General features: G+C 40.3%; 1 protein-coding gene across 5 annotated transcripts in view; it reads left to right on the forward strand.

Annotated features, from left to right (window-relative positions):
• QSER1 (glutamine and serine rich 1) overlaps positions 1 to 21,041 on the forward strand; it is a gene marked incomplete at both ends in the record, with an annotated part of 72,477 nt that overhangs the window by 43,205 nt on the left and 8,231 nt on the right. For 4 of the 5 annotated variants that reach the window (XM_080717200.1, XM_080717202.1, XM_080717203.1 and 1 more), the window contains 6 exons: positions 1,400 to 1,719; positions 7,475 to 7,591; positions 8,397 to 8,530; positions 10,025 to 10,242; positions 16,152 to 16,289; positions 20,081 to 20,178. In XM_080717200.1, coding sequence (XP_080573326.1) covers positions 1,400 to 1,719; positions 7,475 to 7,591; positions 8,397 to 8,530; positions 10,025 to 10,242; positions 16,152 to 16,289; positions 20,081 to 20,178 — 1,025 coding nt within the window. The remainder of the gene's footprint in view (positions 1 to 1,399; positions 1,720 to 7,474; positions 7,592 to 8,396; positions 8,531 to 10,024; positions 10,243 to 16,151; positions 16,290 to 20,080; positions 20,179 to 21,041) is intronic. The other variant, XM_080717201.1, reaches the window with a different exon arrangement.

The following is a 21,041-nucleotide window of genomic DNA, read 5'->3' on the forward strand; positions in this document are numbered from 1 at the left end:
GATCCTTCTAGTCTGTTCTCCTCCTCCTGAATGCTGCAATTACTAGCTTGTGCAACCACGCCCAGCCCAGTTTTCTTTTAAATACACCTTTGTTCAAGCCAGGTTTCACTGAAATCCCAATATTTGAGAGGCTGAGACAGAAGGAATGCAAATTCCAGGCCAGCCTCAGCAATTTAGTGAGACTCTGATTCTAAAAATAAAAAAAGAAAACCAGGCGTGGTGATGCATGCTTGTAATCCCCGCACTTGGGAGGCTGAGACAGGAGGATCACGCAGATTCGAAGCCAGCCTCAGTTTAGTGAGGCTCTTAGCAATTTAGTGAGACCCTGTTTTCAAATAAAATATAAAATAGGTCTGGGAGTATAGCACGGAGGTAGAAAGCCTCTGGGTTCCACCCCCAGAACCACCAAAAAAATAAAATAAAATAATAAAAAAAGTAAAGTCAGGCATGGTGGTGGCGGCGCACACTAGTAATCCCAGTTGTAATCTCAATTGTAATCCCAGTATTTGAGAGACTGAGACCAGAGGATTACAGGTTCATAGCCAGCCTCAGTTACTTAGTGAGGCCCTTCACAATTTAAGGAGGCCCTCTTTCAAAATAAAGAATAAAAAATAAGGGCTGGGGGTATAGCTCCAAGGTAGAATGCCCCTGGGTTCAATCCCCAGCACCATTAAAAAAAAAAATAGACCGCCGGGCGTGGTGGTGGTGGCGGTGGCGGCAGCGGTGGCGGTGGTGGCTCACACTTGTAATCCCAGCATTTGGGAGGCTGAGACAGGAGGATCATGGTTCACAGACAGCCTCAGCTACTTAGGCCCTCTGCAACTTAGTGAGACTTGATTTCAAAATAAAGTATAAAAAATGCCCCTGGGTTCGATCCCCAGACCTGGAGGTGGGGGGAGATAAAAAGGGCGGCCAGGCCAGGCTTGGTGACACATGCTTATAATCCCAGTGCTTGGGGCACTAATACAAAAGGATTGCATGTTCAAGGCTAGCTTCAGCAATTTAGTGCTAAAACAAAAGCTAAAAAATAGGAAATGGGAGATGAGTGGCTAGGGGTATAGCTTAGAGGTAGAATGTCCCTGGATTCAATCCTCAGTAACCCCCATAAATATATATGTGTTATATGTCTTTATTTGTTCTACTTAAAGTGGAGTTTTGGGGGAAGAGTAGGTACATAGATGGAGGTTTGCATTTCAGTCTTGTCATTAAGTCAATTCTCACATCTTGATTCTTAGAAATTAATAGTCATTCCTTAATTTCTTCCTGTGGTTTTGACTGTTTCAACCAATTGATTAAAAAATAATTAAGCCTTTCTTTTAAAACTGTTCAGATTTTACTTTAAGCATGCAAATGTTTAATATTTATATTACTGCTTTGCATTTGCTTGATTTTGTTTCAGAAGCCCTACAGGTGGCACCTAGCCCATCGGTCAGTACTACTGGTGCTGCTGCTGCTTCCTCCACCACTGTGGGTGCAGCTAAGCAAGAAGCTCTCCACTCTACTACCTGTGCAGTGAACATCCTGGAAAGCACAAACTCTACAGAACCCACAAAACCCATACAACTTGATGGTCTTCCTTCAGACCAATTTGCAAAAGAACAGAGTGCTGTTGCCATAGAAGGTTTTACAGATGATGAAAACACAGAAAGTGGAGGAGAAGGCCAATACAGAGAACGTGATGAATTTGTGGTAAAGATAGAAGATATAGAGACATTTAAGGTGATGTGAATGTTCTTGGGTTTAAAGGTCATAGTTTAGTTATAGTGCCTATGATAGCCTTCATGAAAACTTAAAGAGCAAACGTCTACTCTAGTTACGGATATGTTTTTAAAGTTAGTCTAAGCTTAGCTGGGTGTGGTGACACATGCTTGTAATTCCAGCATTTGGGAGGCTAAGATAGGAGTATGGCAGTTTGCAGACAGCCTCAGCTACTTAGTGAGTTCCTCTGCAATGTAGTGAGACCCTGTTTCAAAATAAAGAATAAGCCAAGCGTGATGGCACATGCTTGTAATCCCAGCATTCGGGAGGCTGAAATCGGAGGATCGAGGCCGGGCGTGGTGGCGCACACTTGTAATCCCTGCGCTTGGGAGGCGGAGACAGGCGGATCGCACAGGTTTGAAGCCAGCTGCGCTGGCTTAAGAGACCCTGTTTCAAAAATATAAAAAATAGGTCTGGGAGTGTAGCCCAGAGGTAGAAGGACTTCCAGGAACCCCAGTACCACACACAAAAAAGAGAAATCGGAGGATTGTGGTTCGCAGACAGCCTCATACTTAGTGAAACCCTCTGCAACTCAGTGAGACCTGGTTTCAAAATAAAGAATTAAAAAAAAAAAATAGGGCAGGGGGTGTAGCTTGGAGGTCAAATGCCCCTGGGTTCCATCCCCAGACCCCCCCCCCCAAAAAAAAAGAATAAAAAATAGGGCAGGGGGTATAATTCAGTGATCGAATGCCCCTGGGTTCAATCCACAGACCTGAAAAAAAGGGAAGTCATTGAAAATAAAACTTTATCTGGGCATAGTGGCACACACTTGTAATCCCCTCGCTTGGGAGGTTGAGACAGGATTGCACAGATTCAGAACCAGTCTCAGCTACTTAGTGAGGCTCTCAGCAACTTAGTGAGACCCTATTTCCTAATAAAATATAAAATAGGTCTGGGAGTATAGCCTGGAGGTAGAAACCCTCTGGTTTCCACCCCCAGTACCACCAAAAGAAAAGAAAAGAAAACTTCTTTTTGGCCATGGCCACGTGTTGTGGTGCATACCTGTAATCCCAGTACTTGGGAGGTTGAGAAAGGAGGATAACAGGTTCAAAACCAGCCTCAGCAATTTAAAGAGACTCTCAGCAACCTATTGAGACCCTGTTTCAAAATAAAATAGGACTGGAGGGGTTCTATCTTGGAGGTAAAATGACCCCGAGTTCAATTCCCAGTACTACCAAAAAAAAAAAAAACTTTATTTTTGGGGGTACTGGGGGTGGAATCCAGAGGCATTCTACCTCCGAACTACACCCCCAGCCCTGTTTTTTTTTTTTTTTTTTTTTTTTTAATTTTATTTTATTGGTGCACTGTATTCATACATCATAGTGGGATACAAACTTTTGTAGACATACATGCACACATCGCCCAGTCAGCCCCCACCCGATCCCCACCCCATTCTCTCCCCATCCCTCCCTCCCATGCTTGGCTTAGTGGTTGACATCTAGTATTATAGCAATTTATCCAAAATTAAAAATGATAATCTCACATAACAGTTTCACTTGTCTGATACCAAGCTTTTGATGTCTTAAAGATAACATTTCAATATTTCTTTTTGCTTTCTTTCTTACCAGAGAATATTTTTTTTCTTTTTTTTTAGGTGAAACTATCATATATTTATTTTTCAGAAAAAAATCTATCCTGATATGGAATATGGACTCTAGATACCCAATACAATCTCGAAGCAAAAACAAAGCTAGAAGATGTATATTTTCTGATTTCAAACCATATAAAGCTACAATAATTGAAACAGTGTAGTACTGTTCTAAAGGCAGATATATAGACCATTGGAGTTAAATACAAGCCTAGAACTAACTTCTTCCCTATATTGTCAAGTTATTTTTGACAAGGTTTCCACGAAGATTTGGTGGTGGAAATAATAATCTTTTAACTAAATATTGTTGAAAAATAATAATTACATGGAAAAGAATAAAATTGGACCCTTACCTAATCCCACATACAAGTATTAACTCAAACTAGATAAAAGACCTAAATATAAATCTTAAGACTATAAACTTTTAGGAGAAAATCTGGGTCATAAAACCTCACAACATTGAAATTGGCAGTGATTTCTTGGATATGATTTCAATGGCACAGGCAACAGAAGAATATACAAACTCCCTAAAAAATAAAAGAAAATATTGTATATCCAAAGACAATGTAAACAGAGTTAAAAGTTACTAATAGAATTGGATAAAATATTTCCAAATGCTATATCTGAAGGTATATTAATATTCCAACTAGAAATCCTAAAAATTAACAACAATAAAGGCAAACAATACCATTTAGAGATAGGTAAAAGACTAACATAAATAATGAATCTCCACAGATAACCAATCTTAGTTGTCTGTTGGATGGAAACTCTTGTTTCTCTGGTTCTGGTGAGTGTTACCTATTTCTTCTTTGTAGTTAATCTCTTTGAGTATTTTCTCTAGCGCTGGTTTTGAAGACATAAATTCCTTCAGTTTCTGTTTGTCATGGAAGCTTCTTATTTCTCCATCTAATTTGATAGAAAGTTTTGCTGGGTAGGAAATTTTTGGCTGGAAGTTGTTTTCTTTCAGAGTTTGGAATATGTTACTCCAAGCCCTTCTGGCTCTCATGACTTGGTTTGGGAAGTCTGGAGTGATTCTAATTGGTTTGCCTCTGAATGTCACTTGGCCCTTTGTTTTTGTTGCCTTTAAGATTCTCTGCTTGGCTTCCACATTGGTCATTTTGACAATTATATGGCGTGGGGATCCTCTTCTCGGATCCTGTCTAAAGGGAGTTCTATAAGTTTCCTGGATCTGTGTATCAACCTCTTGCTCTATATTTGGAAAATTTTCTGCTATTACTTCCTTGAAGAGATTGTTGATCCCTTTGGTATCACTTTCTTTTCCCTCCTCTATTCCAATTATTCTTAGGTTAGCTCTCTTAAGATGGGCCCATATTTCTTCAATGTCAGATTCCTGCTGTTGGATATCTTTTTCTAGATTAGAAACTATGCATTCATTTTTGGATTGCTCATCTTCTAAGAGCGAGATTCTGTTCTCCATGTGGTCTAATCGGTTGTTTGTGCTTTGAATTGAGGCCTTTACTTCATTAATTGCATCCTTTATCTCTTTTTGGCTCTCTCTGAGTTCTTTTCGAAGCACCTCTATTATTTCTACAGTTATTTTCCTGATTTGATCTTCTAGAAATCTCTGATTTTCTGTTTTATCAGGTTCTGATGTTGTGGGGTTGTGCACATTCATTACTTCAGTGTTATTCCTCTTTCCCATGATTTCAGAGGTTTGTGCCTTCTCTGGGTTCTTCCCTTGGGTCACTATGACTTCACTTAAGGTGCTCTGGATCTCGAGTCTGTATTATCTCAGACCCTACTACTCCTTTACTGGGTTGTATCACAGAGTCTCCGACCCAGGGAGTCGATAGAGGCTGCTTTAAACTATGGGGGGTGCCAGGTTGCACGCTCTCCTATGGTGTGATATCTCTGCCACCACCACTCCCTCACTGGGTCAAGTCCCAGGAGGCACAATACTGGGATTTCTCCTCTGTGGCCCGCAATTTGACTCACTGTTCTTGAGTACGCAGATGTAGCTGTACTGGACTCGGTGAATTCACTGCTGCTGCCGCCGCCGGTGGCAATATGGCGCCTCTGCCACGCCCTCGGCCATGAGGCTGGCGTATTTTTTCTTCTCTGGTTTTGATTTCCACTCTGAATCCCTGCAGCGTGTGCTGAGCTCGGCCACTGGGAGCTTTAAATGCTGTCTGCGCCGAGAAATCCCGCCTGGCTGTTCCGCAGCGGCTCACCTCGGCTTGCTGTAGCCGTCCGCTGAGTTCGCCGCTGCCGCCGGCAGTATGGCGCTGCTGCCGCGTCCTCGGGCGCGTGTGTCTCCTCTGTGGCCCTGAGCTCTGTTCTCAGTCCGCTTTCTCTCTAGAGCCTGGTGGTTTTTTTGTTTTTCTGGTGATGGTGTTTTCTGGCTATGAAAGGCGCTCTTTTTGTGGTAATGGAGATTGGTTGTTAGCGGGACTCTTAAGCCCCGCTTTTCTCGGTCGCCATCTTCCCGGAAGTCCCCCAGCCCTGTTTTTTATTCTTTATTTGGAAACAGGGTTTTACTAAGTTGCATTGGGCCTCGCTAAGTAGCCGAGACTGACTGAGAATCTGCGATCCTCGTCTCAGCCTCCCAAGTACAAGTGTGCATCACCACGCCTGGCAAGAACTTTATTTTGATATGATATATTTCTTAGTAGTTAGTTGCATTTAGTACAAGTAATTATCGCAGTGTTTTTTTTGTTTTGTTTTGTTTTGTTTTGTTTTTGTGGTATATGGGATGGGACCCAAGGCATTATACATGGTAGGCAGGTGTTTTACCACTGAGCTACGCCCCTAGTATTACGGTAGTTTTGAAATGTTCATTTTTTTTCCAAGCTAACAACTCAATGTGCTATTTGTACTTTGGAGAAAATGGTGATATATAATTTAAAAATTTAAAGAAGCTAAGCATGGTGGTGCATGCTTGTAATCCCAGTACTTGGGAGGCCGAGACAGGAGGAGCACAGGTTCAAAGCCAACCACGGCAACTTAGCAAGTCTCTCAACAACTTAATAAGACCCTGATTCCAAATAAGATATAATATTGGGCTGGGGGTTTAGCTTGGAGGTAGACTGCCCCTGGGTTCAGTCCTCGGTACCAAAACAATTTTTTTATCTGTGCTTAAGATAATTTTTGAGTTTTTCTATGCTCATTTTTGCTTTTATCTTTTTATTTTTTTGAAATTGGGGCACATAGGAATGGCATAGCTAGAACAATAAGTAAATATTCAAGTCATTTATATTCCTACCATTCACAATAACTCTTGTAATTTTTTATTTTTTTATTTATTTTATTTATTTATTTTTTTGGTGGTACTGGGGATGGAACCCAGGGGTTTTCTACCTCCGGGCTATACTCCCAGACCTATTTTATCTGGAAACAGGGTCTCTTAAGCCAGCTGAGGCTGGCTTTGAACTTGCGAGATCCTCCTGTCTCAGCCTCCCAAGCGTGAGGATTACAAGCGTGCACCACCACACCCAGCTTAACTGTTGTAAATATTTTGGCGCATTTGTTTTTGGTCTTTTAAATATGTATATGCTCTTATAAAATTTATACATAGTATACGACAGTATTATTAGTAGAAGATTTTTTCAATAATATTTAGCTGTATAGGAAAGTAATGAGCTATTTCATTTTAGTAAGCTCCCTGTTTCTAGAAGAGTTTAAGTAGAGACTGAACGACCTAACCAACTTATAAGAATTATTGCTAGGGCTAGGCATGATGGCACACGTCTATAATATCATTGCTTGGGAGGCTGAGACAGTTTAAAGCCAGCCTTAACAATTTAGCTAAGCTCTTAGTAACTTAACAAACTCTGTTTCCAAATTGAAAAGCTAAAATTAAGCTTGGCAGTATAGCTTGGTGGTAGAAAACCCAACCTGTAGGTTCAATCCCCGGCACTACACACACACAATATATATATTGCTCACTAGGACTGTAGTGCATTAGTAGAGTGCTTATGCACATGGTCAGGGTTTCATCCCCTGCACTGCAAGAGAATGTAGGGAAAGAATTATTGCAGAAATTCAGCCAAAGATGAGAAATAAAAGGTTGAGCTAGGTAGATCTTTAATATTTCTTGAAGGTGTAAGGAGTCTATAAATCTAAATTATGTTTATACTTTTTATAAGTAATTAATTCTGCTTATTACAGGAGGCTTTAAAAACAGGAAAAGAACCCCCAGCTATTTGGAAAGTACAAAAAGCTTTATTACAAAAATTTGTTCCCGAAGTTCGAGATGGGCAAAGAGAATTTGCAGCCACAAACAGTGTAAGTAAAATGTTTGTTTACATTATTTTGCCAAGCGTGGTGGTGCACACTTGTAATCCCAGCATTTGAGAGTCTGAGACAGGAGGATCGCACAGGTTCAAAGTCAGCTTCAGCTACTTAGTGAGGCTCTCAGAAACTTAGTGAGACCCTGTTTCCAAATAAAGTATAAAATAGGTCTGGGAGTATAGCCTGGAGGTAGAAAAGCCCCTTGGTTCCACCCTCAGTACCCCCCCCCAATACATTAGCCTTTATTTTGACAGTGATAATGGGGGAAATGTATAATGCTTTTAGGTTTTAGATGCATTTCATATTTAATATTTATTATATAAAATATCATGAATTTTTAACTATATACTTTGATAGTGATGTAAAAATAAAATCAGTAAATCCCAGATATTTAGATAACTGTTGCTTAACTTTATTTTAATATAAAGAAAAGGGGATTAATGTTAGTCTCAAGATTTCAGATGAACTCTTACATTTCAGAGGCTCTTATATTGATGATTTTACCAGTCAAATATCTTCACTTACCAGAAGACTGAGAGAAATCATTCTTTTGTACTGCTTTCATAGCTGTTCAGTAGTTTTGAGTAAGTAAGCATCTTTCAAATGAGATTGCTTTTATAACCAGCATAAATTGGCTTGCGTCAAGAATGAGCCTGTGGTCATTTTTATTCAGTGAAACTGGCCTGACCAGAGATGAATTTGAGAAGGCAAAAAGGATGGTTGTGATAAACAAACCAACACAGTAAAACTTATATATAGCTTGTGCAATTACTTGATTCAGAGTGTTTTCTTTCCTTAGTACCTTGGGTATTTTGGAGATGCAAAGAGTAAATACAAAAGGATATATGTGAAGTTCATTGAAAATGCAAACAAAAAGGAGTATGTCAGAGTGTGTTCCAAAAAGCCAAGAAATAAACCTTCACAGATTATCAGGTATTTGTTATGTAATATATTTATAGGCTCACTTTGGCTATTATAAATGATTATGTCAGCTGAAGAGACTTAATTGTTTTACAAAATATACAATTCTAAAAATTCAGTACCTGTTGCAATAAGTGATTCCCTTTGAAAGAATGAGACGGGTACTGTACAGCTTATGACTATCTCTGTTGGGGCAGGTACCCTTTTATTTCCCTTAGTTCTTTTACTGTTACCCTTGTATAGTGAAAAGTAGAATTTAGGATAAAAAGGTTTGAGTCGATCTCTTAATTGTAACATAGAGTAGATATTGAATTCTTTTTTTATCTACATAATGAAAATAAAGGATTATCAAGTTTATGAGATCATTTTTTAAAAACTGAGACAATGCATTATTAAGAAAGTGGACAATAAAATTATCATCATAAATTAATGTTCCTGGGTTGTCTGCAGCATGAATCTGGATGATAAATAACCTGTTCTTGTCTCTTGGGAAAGTGAGTATGACCCTAGATAATCTCAATCTATGGACATGAATAAGATTTTTCACCTTTTGGAAGCAGCTCACTTATTTTTTACAATGTAATTCTATCCACTCAAATCTCTTTGGTTTTTTTTTTGTTTTTTGCGGGTCTGGGGATGGAACCCAGGGGCATTTGACCTCTATACCCCCTGCCCTATTTTTTATTCATTATTTTGAAACCGGGTCTCACTGAGTTGCAGAGGGCCTAAGTAGCTGAGGCTGTCCGCGAACCACGATCCTCCAGGTCTCAGCCTCCCAAATGCTGGGATTATAAGCGTGCGCCACCACGCCCAGCTTATCCACTCAGATCTCTAGATCCAGCATAGAGCAGATCTTTGAGGGCTCTTGGGCAGATGCATTTGGTTTTCTTCATGAAAACTTGGTACCATCACAGCTTGGTAGCGTCTGAAGGTCAGAGCTGGATTTGGCTACCACATGTTTAGCAGGCTTTTCTTTCCTCAGCTCACTGATCGTCTTTTGTACAGCTTCATAATCTCTAGGAAACGAGTCCATAAAAGAAGAGGAGGAATGAAGAGAGAAGAATAGGGATTGAATTAATTGTCCCCTAATAACTGAATATTAAATGCTGATATAAAAATTGTATTTCAAGAAAATTTAATGGGCCAGGAGTGGTGGTGCAAGCTTGTAATCCCAGCATTCAGGAGGCTGAGACAGAAGGATCGTGGTTTGCGGACAGCTTCAGCTGCTACTCAGTGAGGCCCTTTGCAACTCAGTGAGACCCTGTTTCAAAATTAAGAATAAAAAATAGGGCTGGGGGTGTAGCTCAGGTACAATGCCCCGGGTTCCAACCCCAGTACTACATAAAGAAAGAAAATTTAATGGAAGTTGCTATTGAGATGTATTTCATTTTAGAGGAATTGATGAGGGTATTTAAGTAATCTTTTCTCCTATGATTCTTACTTTTTTTCTTCTAATTTATTTTAGTACAAGATTTAAGTGTATTAATGAAGTTTGTAACATTGCAGAGCTGTTCAACCTAAGCCAAGTAGTAGCAGTAAAACTTCCGATCCTCCAACATCAAAAAGTACAACTACAAAAACTCCTTCTGTGAAGCCCAAAGTTAAACAGCTAAAAATAAAGGCTGAGCCACCACCAAAGAAACGGAAGAAATGGAAAGAAGAATTTTCATCATCCCAGTCTGACTCATCTCCTGAGATCCATTCTAATAGTACTGATGACGAGGGTGAGTGCTCCACCCTCTGACCATCCTCCTGAGCGGACAGTAACGCTGATGGTCACAGTTCATTTGCTTTTCAGGGATTCATCTACCTCATAAGATCTGCTTGTGCTTTTGTGAGAAATAACAAACCAACTGAAGTACAGTTGAGCTACATACAGTCTTGTAAAACTTTTAGAAAAGGTGGAACTCCCCTTTGTGAGTTCTAACCTTAGTAATGCTACTTTTTTCACTTCTGTGGATGGGGTGGAGGTTAGATCAGATGATTAGGTATTAGTTCTAAACACCTGAGTCTGTTTATGCCAGAAAAAAAGTTAATAGACCTAGGAGGCAGTAACTCAAACTATAATTATTATTGTGGTACAGTAACATAAAAAATAATGTATGTGTGTGAGGTATATAAGATACATACTTGCCGGGCGTGGTGGCTCACATTTGTAATCCCCGCGCTTGGGAGGCGGAGACAGGAGGATCGCGCAGGTTCGGAGCCAGCCTTGCTGGCTTTAAGAGACCCTGTTTCCAAATAAAAAAGTATAAAAAATAGGTCTGGGAGTGTAGCCTGGAGGTAGAAGGGCTTCCAGGAACCCCAGTACCACCAAAAAAAGGATACATACTACTGTGTATCTTCTACCAGCCAATCATGTGTTCATAACTAAGGTAAATAACAATGACAAAGTTGAGCCAGGCATGGTGAGGCGCACCGATAGTCCCCAGTACTTGGGAGGCTGAGACAGGAAGATTGAAGGTTTGAGGACAGCCTTAGCAAGTAGTAAGACTCTCGTCAACCTAGTAAGATCCTGTTTCCAAGTAAAATAAAATAAAGCTAGAGTTGTAGCTTGGAGGTAAAATGCCCCTGGGTTCAATTCCCAATATCAATTAATAAATACTAAATGAGAAACTTGAAATACATTTAGCAATTATCAAATTTCGACCTTTGCATCCTTTGTCACTCTTAACTATTGAAGATCCTAAAGGACATTTATGTAGGTTATATCTGTTGAAATTTATCATATTAGAAATTAAAACAGAGCCTGGCATGGTGGCGCACACTTATTAATACCAGTACTTGGGAGGCTGAGACAGGAATATCACAGGTTTGTGGTCAGACTCAGCTGCTTAGTGAGGCCCTCTGAAATTTAGTGAGACCCTGTTTCAAAATAAAGAATAAAAAATGGGGCTTGGGGTATAGCTCGGAGGTAGAATGCCCCTGAGTTCAATCTGAAAAAAAATTAAAACTGAAAATTGTAATACAAAAGAATATGTAGTCGGGTGTGGTGGTAAGGCTTGTAATCCCAACATTTGGGAGACTGACACAGGAGGATCGCACAGGTTCAAAGCCAGCCTCAGCTACTTAGGCCCTTTGCAACTCAGTGAGACCCTGTTTCAAAATAAAGAAAAAAAATAGGGCTGGGGGTGTCGCTCAGAGGTAGAATGCCCCTGGGTTCTATCCCTAGTACTGCCAAAAACAAACAAACAAACAAAATGAATATATAGCAGGTGTAGTGGTACATTCCTCTAATTCCAATACTTGGGAGGCTGAGACAGGAAGATTGCAGGTTTAAGGCCAGCCTCACCAATTTACCCAGTCTGTCAGCAACCTATCCATACCCTGTTTCAAAAGGTGCTGAGTGTTGAGGATGTAGCTCGTTGGTAGAGTGTCCCTGGGTTGAATCCCCAGTACCAAAACAAAGAATACACAGTAACATTCCCTTAGCTTCCAAAGCTTGGTGTGTGGTGGATACAAAAAATTTCAAGTTCAATAGTCAATGGCAGAGATCAGCCTGCAAACCAGATCTCACTGTCTGCCTAGTTTTGTAACTAGGCAGCCCCACCAATACTCTTTGGAAATTGACTCATTTCCATACGGTTGCTTTCCTCCTACAGTGGTAGATTTGAGTAGTTTCTTCAGAGTTGATGGCCAGCAAAACCTAAAATATTTACCATATGATCCATTATAAAAGAAGTTTGCTGACCTCTGTTCTAGAGGATGAAGGTGAAGATGGGGCAAGATGAAGGGATGATGAGAAGATGTGTCTGCCATACTAAAGCTTCAGAGCTTGGGCTCCAGTAAACAAAAGAAGTCTCAGAGGGACTTAAAGAGTGATGTAAAATGATGAAATCTGCATTTTTAAAGATAATTTCAAGCTGGGCGTGGTGGCACACACTTGTAATCCCAGCGCTTGGGAGGCTGAGACAGGAGGATCGCGCAGATTCAAAGCCAGCCTCAGCTACTTAGTGAGGCTCTCAGCAACTTAGTGAGACCCTGTTTCCAAATAAAGTATAAAATAGGTCTGGGAGTATAACCCTGAGGTAGAAAGCCCCTGGGTTCCAGGACCCCAGCATCACACACACACACAAAAAAATTTTAAGATAATTTCAGGCATAAATTGAATCCGAGCCTAAGAAGCAAGAAAAGGGGACAGATTTGAGAAATTCAGGATATAACCTTGGTATAATTTGGATGATTAATTGGCAATTGGGTATATAGTTGAGGTTGATACTGAAGATGGTTTCTGAATTACAAGAATTGCTTGAGACATGATCTTAGAGATTATGTCATTAGAAAGAGAATTGTAAAATTCTCCTTCAGTGCCAAAGGCCACTTTAAGATGTGTTGCTTCAAAAAGCTGTTGTGAAGCTGGAAGTGGTGGCGCACGCTTGTAATCCCAGCACTTGGGAAGCTGAGACTGGAGGATCTCGGTTTACGGACAGCCTCAGCTACTTAGTGAGGCACTTAGTGAAACCCTTGTTTCAAAATAAAGAATAAAAAACAGGGCAAGTGGTATAGCTCGGAGGTCCAATGCCCCTCGGTTTCATCTCCAGACCTGCAAAAAAAAAAAAAAAAAAAAAACCTGTTGTGAGCCGGGTGTGGTGGCACATGCTTGTAATCCCAGTACTCCCTGTCTCTGGGAGTATAGCAGGTTTGCAGCCAGCCTCAGCTATTTACTGAGGCCCTGCACAATTTAGTGAGAATGCTTCTGGGTTCCATCCCCAGTACTGGGGTGGGGGGGGGTTGTTATGCCAGAGGTGGTGCATGCTTGTAACCCCAGCTACTCAGGAGGATGACCAGCCTAGAAAAACTTAGCAAGACCTTGCCTTAAAATAAAAAGGGCTTGGGGTATAGTTCAGTGGTAGAGCGCCACTGGGTTCAATCACCAGTAACACAAAAACAAGTTTTGTTGTTGTTGAGTGTTTTGTTTGTTTGTTTGTTTGTTTGTTGCAGAACCTGTGGATGGAACCCAGGGACATTCTACCTCGTAGGGCCTCACTAAGTAGCTGAGGCTGGCTGTGAACTACAATCCTCCTGTCTCAGCTTCCCAAGTGCTGAGATTACAATCATGCGCCACCATGCCTGGCAAGAATAATTTTAAAAGCTAATTATTTGTGAATGGTTATTTAGAAGTGTTCATATGAGAATTTATAAATAAATTTAGTCCTTTGAGTCTGTATCAAAGGCATTATATGTAATTTTTGCATCAGCAGCTCTCTCTACTGCTTAAGAATAGGAGGGATTTAAGGGGCTAGGATTATACCTCGATAATAGGGTGCTTTCCTAGTATGCATGCAGCCCTGCTTTCAATCCCCTTAAAATAAAAGAATAGAGGGGCTGAACATGGCGGCACATGCATATAAATATATTATCATCAGGGGACAGTGGTGTACACCTAAATACTAGTGCTAGGGAAACTAAGACAGGAAGATCACAGGTTGGAAGCCAGCTTGAGCAACTTAGTGAGCCTCAGCAAAACCAAGACCCTGTTTCAAAAAAAAAAAAAAAAATAGCAGGGTGTGATGGTGTACACTTATAATCCTAGCACTTGGGAGACTGAGATAGGAAGATCACAGCTTTGCAACCAGCGCCAGCTACTTAATGAGGCACTCCATAACTTAGTGAGACCCTGCTTCAAAATAAAGAATTCTAAAAAGGGCTGAGGGTGTAGCTTGGAGGTAGAATGCCTCTGGGTTCAATCCCCAGTACCGCAATAAATAAGTAATAAGTAAATAAATAAATAATAGGGCTCAGGGTGTGGCTCAGGAGACACTCACTCACGGATAGAGGAGTATAGTTTTCCTCAAGTGACAAAGATTAAATTTTCTCTCATTGGTAGCCAGACATGGTGGCACACGCTTATAATCCTAGGACTTGAGAGGCTGAGACAGGAAGATAGCAAGTTTGCAGCCAGCCCCAGCAAATTCTGAGACCCTCTGCAACTTAGTGAAACCCTGTTTCAAAATAAAGAATAAAAAATAGGGCTAGGGGTGTAGCTCTGAGGTAGAATGCTCCTGGGTTCAATCCGCAGTACCACACACACACAAAAATTCTCCCATTGGTAACTTGAGTGGCCACTAGATGTCACTAATAGTTAAGCAAGCAATAATTAAATGCTTTAAGAAGATCATAATAGATTTGTTTGGTTTTTTTTTTAATACCAGGGGCGTTCTACCTCTGAGCTACACCCAAGCCTTTTTAATTTTAAAACAAAGTCTTTCTAGGTTGCTGCGGCTGGCCTTAAACCTGCCATTCTCCTGTCTCAACCTCTCAACAACTTAAAGTACTAGGATTATAGGCATGCACCACTGTTGCCTGCTGGTGCTGTTAGATTTATATGCTTATGATTTTCAGATTCACTGATTTAAGATACCTTTGTGGTCTTAAAATGTCTCAAGGATTCTAAATACTTCTGTTTATGTGGGCTAGATATATTGATATTTCTGAATAGCAATTATAATTTTATATTTGTGTGTAGTACTGGGGATTTAACTCAGCAGCATTCTACCTCTGAGCCAGTCCCATTCATTTTTTATTTTGAAACAGGATCTTACTAAATTGCTGACGCTAACCCTAAGCCTATGACCCTCCTGTCTCAGCCTCCCAAGTGTTTTTTATTTTATTTTTTGTAGTGTTGGGAATTAAACTCAGGGTTATTCTACCTCTGAGCTATTCCCTCAGTCCTATATTTTATTCTTGATTTTGAAACAGGGTCTCACTAAGTTGTAGAGGGCCTCACTTAATAGCTGAGGCTAGCTGCAAACCTCTGATCCTCTTGTCTCAGTCTTCCAAGTACTGAGGTTACAAGTGTGTGCCACCATGCCTGGTCACCAGGGTGTGTTGTTTTGTTTTTTGTTTTGTGTTTTGTTTTGTTTTTCAGTACTGGGGATGTTTTTCAGTACAGGGTCATTCTACAACCGAGCTATACTCCAGCCCTTTTCGTGAACCACAATCCTCCTGTCTCAACAGGAGACAGATCATAAGCATGCACCACCACACCCAGCACCACCCGGGTACTTTTAAAGGGTAGAATGCCCATTGGTTCAATCCCCAATATTAAAAAAGAAAAAGAAGTGAGAGTTGGGGAGGATGAAAAAGCCTGGAGTTGGAAGGAATTGTATCTATGCCAGCTGTGGTGGTGCACATTTGTAATCCTGGTACTTGGGAGACTGAGGCAGGAAGATTGCAGATTTGAGGACAAGCCTTAGCAATTTAGCAAGACCCTGTTTCAAAATGAAAGAGGGCTAGGGGTGTAACTCACAGGTAGAATGCCACTGGGTTCAATTCCCAGTACCAAAAAAAATAGAGCCAGGTAGGGTGGTGCATGTTCATAATCCCAGTACTCTGGAGGCAAAGACAGGAGGATTGCAAGTTTGCATCCAGCCTCAGCTACTTAGTGAGGCCCTCTGTAATGTGATGAGATCCTACTTCACAATAAAGAATAAGCAGTAGAGCTGGGGGTGAAGCTCAGAAGTAAAATGCCCCAGGGTTCAATCCTCAGTCACACACATGCACACACGCACACACGCACCCCATTTGTATCTACAGTCTTTCTTTCATTAGCTTATAGGTTCCTGTTATAGACAAGAGTGTTATTAATGTTGCTTGGAAGGAAAATTTAATATTTCATCTTTTTTCATCCTAGAATTTGATCCTCCAGCTCCTTTTGTCACTCGCTTTTTGAATACAAGAGCAATGAAAGAAACTTTTAAGAGTTACATGGAATTGCTTGTTAGCATTGCCCTGGACCCTGACACAATGCAAGCCTTAGAGAGGAGCAATGGTACAGTCTGCTAAGTAGTATTTTCTTGGTAGTACTTTTTGGATTTAAGGGGGGAATCTGTTAATTATGTGTTGAGATATGGTTAATATAATATATACCAAAAATTTTCAGTTAAATTATGTCTTAATTATAGAAAATGGTGATGATTTAAGTGCATTTTCTGAATATTAGAACAACCTCATGTTGAACGTATTTTTATTCCTTTCTGATGATGGGGAAATTATTTGATCATTTCTTTGAATTCTACAATATGTATCATCATTGTTATTTTCTAAGTGTTTGTAATACAGAGAGAGTCCATAATTTAGCTGGGTGTGCACACTTGTAATCCTAGTAACTGGGTGACTAAAAAGAGAGGATAGAAGTCAGGTTCAACAACTTAGCAAAACCTTGTTGCAAAATAAAAATTAAGGCGGGACTGGAGGCATGCACCTATAATTCCAGCACATGGGAGACTGAAACAGGAAGATGGTAGGTTTGAGGACAGCCTCAGCAAAGTAATGAGACTCTCATCAACCTAACAAGACCCTGTTTCAGAATAAAAATAACATAGGGCTGGGAGTGAAGCTCTGAGGTAAAATGCCCCTAGATTCAATGTACAGTACCTCAAAAATAAAATAGGGTTGGAGGTATAACTCAGAGGTAGACCTTCAATTCCTAATACCAAAAAATTTTTTTAATATAGTCTGTTTTCTAAGAATTGGAAAGATTAACCAGATAAGAATGATGTAAAGATTAAAAATGTATATTTGTTATTTTTAGTAAAATATATATTCAAGAGAAATTATTTTATCTAATCAAGTTAAAGAATAGATGAAAACTGGACCTGATGGTGCCCACTTATAATCCTAGTGCTTTGGAGTCTGAGACAGGAGGATCACAGGTTTGAGAACAAGTAAGAAGACTGTCAGCAACCTAGCAAGACCGTGTTTCAATTCAAAAAATAAAAAGTGCTGGGAGTTGCGGGGCATGGTGGCGCACGCTTGTAATCCCCACACTTGGGAGGCGGAGACAGGAGGATCGCACAGGTTCAAAGCCAGCCTTGCTGGCTTAAGAGACCCTGTCTCCAAATAAAAATATAAAATAGGTCTGGGAGTGTAGCCTAGAGGAAGAAGGGTTCCATCCCCAGTACCACAAAAAAAAAAAAAAAGTACTAGGAGTGTAGTTCAGAAGTAGAAGTAAAAGGGTAGAGCCCTTGTAGTCAATCTCTTAATACCACAGAAAAAAAGAATATATGGGGTTAGGCCTGGGTTAAGAATAGAGTGCTTTCCTAACATGTGTAAGGCCCTGGGTTCAGTCCCTAACACAACAAAGCAAACACAAACTTTTTTTTTTTTTTTTTTTTTTTTGAGGTACTGGGGGTGAAACTCAGGGACATTCCACCTCCAAGCTACACCATTAGCCCTTTTTTTAAATTCTTTATTTTGAAACGGTCTCACTGAGTTGTAATGGGCCTCACTAAGTAGCTGAAGCTGTCCATGAACTGTGATCCTGTCTCAGCTTCCTAAATGCTGGGATTACAAACCCTAAAGTATTTAATATAGTACCAAAAGTAATCAAATTATACTCTGAAAGTATTTTTTTTCTTTTTATTTTTTTTTCTTTTATATTTTGGTGGTACTAGGGTTCCTGGAGGCCCTTCTACCTCTGGGCTACACTCCCAGACCTATTTTTATATTTTTATTTGGAAACAGGGTCTCTTAAGCCAGCGCGGCTGGCTTTGAACCTGCATGATCCTTCTGTCTCCGCCTCCCAAGCGTGGGGATTACAAGCGTGTGCCACCACGCCCAGCTGAAAGTATTTTTCTTAAAAGCTTAAATTTAAGAGAGACCAGATGTGGTTGAACACACTTAAAATTAAAATTTTAACACTTGGGAGGCCGAGATAGGAAGATCACAGATTCAAGGCCAGCCTTGGCAAATAGCGTGACTCTCATCAACCTAGAGAGACCCTGTTTAAAACTAAAAATAAAAATACATATATATGTATAACACACATACACCTTTTTTTTTTTTGGTATGGAAATTTGAACTCATGCTGGGCACAGTGGCATACGCTTGTAATCCCAGTACTTGGGAGGCTGAGATAGGAGGATCTCAAAGGTTCAAAGCCAGCCTCAGTTACTTAGTGAGGCTCGCAGCAGCTTAGTAAGATCCTGTTTCCAAATAAAATATAAAATAGGTCTGTGAGTGTAGACCAGAAGTAGAAAGCCCCTGGGTTCCATCCCCAGTACCACACACAAAAAAAGAAAGTTGAATTTAGCTGAGGGTGTTGGCTCACACTTGTAATTCCCAGCATTTGGGAGGCTGAGACAGGAGGATCGCGGGTTTGAGGGCAGCCTCAGCTACTTAGGCCCTTTGCAACTTAGTGAAACCCATTTCAAAATAAAGAATAAAAAATAGGGCTGGGGGTGTACCTCAGAGGTAGAAATTCCCTGGGTTCCATTCCCAGTACCACACAAAAAGGAAGGAAGGAAGGAAGGAAGGAAGGAAGGAAGGAAGGAAGGAAGGAAGGGAGGGAGGGAAAGATGAACTCAGCTGGGCATGGTGGCATACACTTAAAATCCCAGTACTAGGGAGGCTGACACAGGAGGATCACAGTTTTGCAGCCAGCCTTGGCTACTAGTTGAGTCCCTCTGCAACTTAGTGAGACCCTATTTCAAAATAAAGAGTAAAAAACCAGGCATGGTGGTGCAAGCTTGTAATACCAGTATGTGGGAGGCCAAGACAGGAGGATTGCACAGTTTGAAGCCTGCCTCCACTACTTAGTTAGGTGTACAACTTAATGAAACCTGTTTTCAAATAAAATATAAAATTGATCTGGAGGTAAAAAACAAAAAACAAAAAAAAAACTCTTGGGTTTCATCCCCAGTACCACAAAAATAAAAAGAATTAAAAATAGGGTTGGGTTATAGCATCTTACCTCCATGCTACACCCTCCTCCGGCCTTATATTTTATTTTTTTATTTTGAAACAGTGTCTCAGCCAAGCATGGTGGCTGAACACACCGATACTCTCAGTACTTAGGAGACTGAGACCAGGGGGATTTCAGGCTTAGGGATAGCCTTAGCAATTTAGTGATACCCTGTTTCAAAATTAAAAATCCAGACATGGTGGTGCACGCTTGTAATCCCAGCATTTGGGAGGCTGAGACAGGAGGGTCATGGTTCATGAACAGCCTCAGCTACTAAGTGAGGCTCTTTGCAACTCAGTAAGATCCTGTTTAAAAATAAAAAAATAAGAAATAGGGCTGGCAGTGTAGCTCGGAGGTGGAATACTCCTGGTTGTCATCTCCAGTACCATAAACAAAAAATTAAAATGAAAGCCGGGCGTGGTGGTGCACGCTTGTAATCCCAGCATTCGGGAGGCTGAGACCGGAGGATCTCGGTTCGCGGACAGCCTCAGCTACTTAGTGAGGCTCTTAGCAATTTAGCAAGACTCTATTCCAAAATTAAAAATAAAATAGGGATGGGGATGTAGCTCAGATGTAATAGTTGTGCGTGGTGGGGCATGCTTGTAATCCCAGTACTTGGGAGGCTGAGCCAGGTGGGTTGCAGTTTCAAGGCCAGCCTCAGCTACTTAGTGAGGCCCTCAGAAACTTACTGAGTCCCCTATTTCAAAATAAAAAATAAAATTGGGTTGGGAGTATAACTTGGATTTAATAACTTGGGTTTAATCCCCAGTTCCCTCCAAAAATTTTTTTTGTTTTAATATACAAATGCTTAAAGAAAAGTTGGATTTTTAAAAAGGAATCATGTTTCTAGTTTATCCTGTTAAATTATGTTATTTCAGATGAGCTACTTTTACCTCATATGAAAAAAATAGATGGCATGTTAAATGATAACCGAAAGAGACTTCTTTTGAATCTTCACTTGGACCAATCATTCAAGGTATTTCCTTTAGATGATTTATTAGCAAAACAAAATGCATTTGAAAACCAAATTATATAGATATAAAAGTTAGAATTATTTGTTGTAAAATATTATAAATAATAGTTTAAGAATAATGTTCTCTTCCTTAAAAATAATTAGCACCATTTCTTATGGTCTTAGTGATTTGGGAAATGAGTCCTAAAGTCTTTTGAAGTCAATAATTCTCTGAGAAATATCCACATATTTTTTATCATCCTTAGTATCTTGTGCTCACCAAAAAGATTTAAAATTTCTCCTTTCATGACTTAGTACTCATGGTTTCTAGCTTAGAATCTACTTTTAGTCTTTAAATTCCGGTTGTAGGCTGGGTACAATGGTGCACATCTGTAATTCAGACTTGGGAATCTGAGATAGGAGATTGCAGGTACAGTGGCAGCCCAGCAACTTAGTGAGACCCTATTTCAAAGATAAGTGCTGGGGTTAGCTCAGTGGTAGAATGTCCCAGACCCCGCTCACCCACTGTACATGTTATTATCAGGACCATACTCCCAGTGCTTGGGAACTATGAGTGCGGTAAAGAATGGTCTTGAAAGTTATTAACAGTTAACTGTTGAACTTAACAAATGAGAATACATTCTGAATCATAAACATGGTTGCAGTGCTTTAATTATAATGGTAGCTCAATCCAGTGTTATAAAACTATAATCCTGCCAGTTAACTTTAGCTACAAGTATCATTCAGTTATAACTTTTCATGTCAAGATGATTTGCCAAGTAGGTAAGGCATAAATTCGCTATGCCTCCTAAGGAATGGGCTGAAATTGGTCCTACCACATAGCCGTAATATTACCAGTGGTGGCTGCATGGCTTTGCGATCTTGCC

Source organism: Muscardinus avellanarius, assembly GCF_963383645.1.
Source record: "Muscardinus avellanarius genome assembly, chromosome: 1".
NCBI classification, from domain to species: domain Eukaryota; kingdom Metazoa; phylum Chordata; class Mammalia; order Rodentia; family Gliridae; genus Muscardinus; species Muscardinus avellanarius.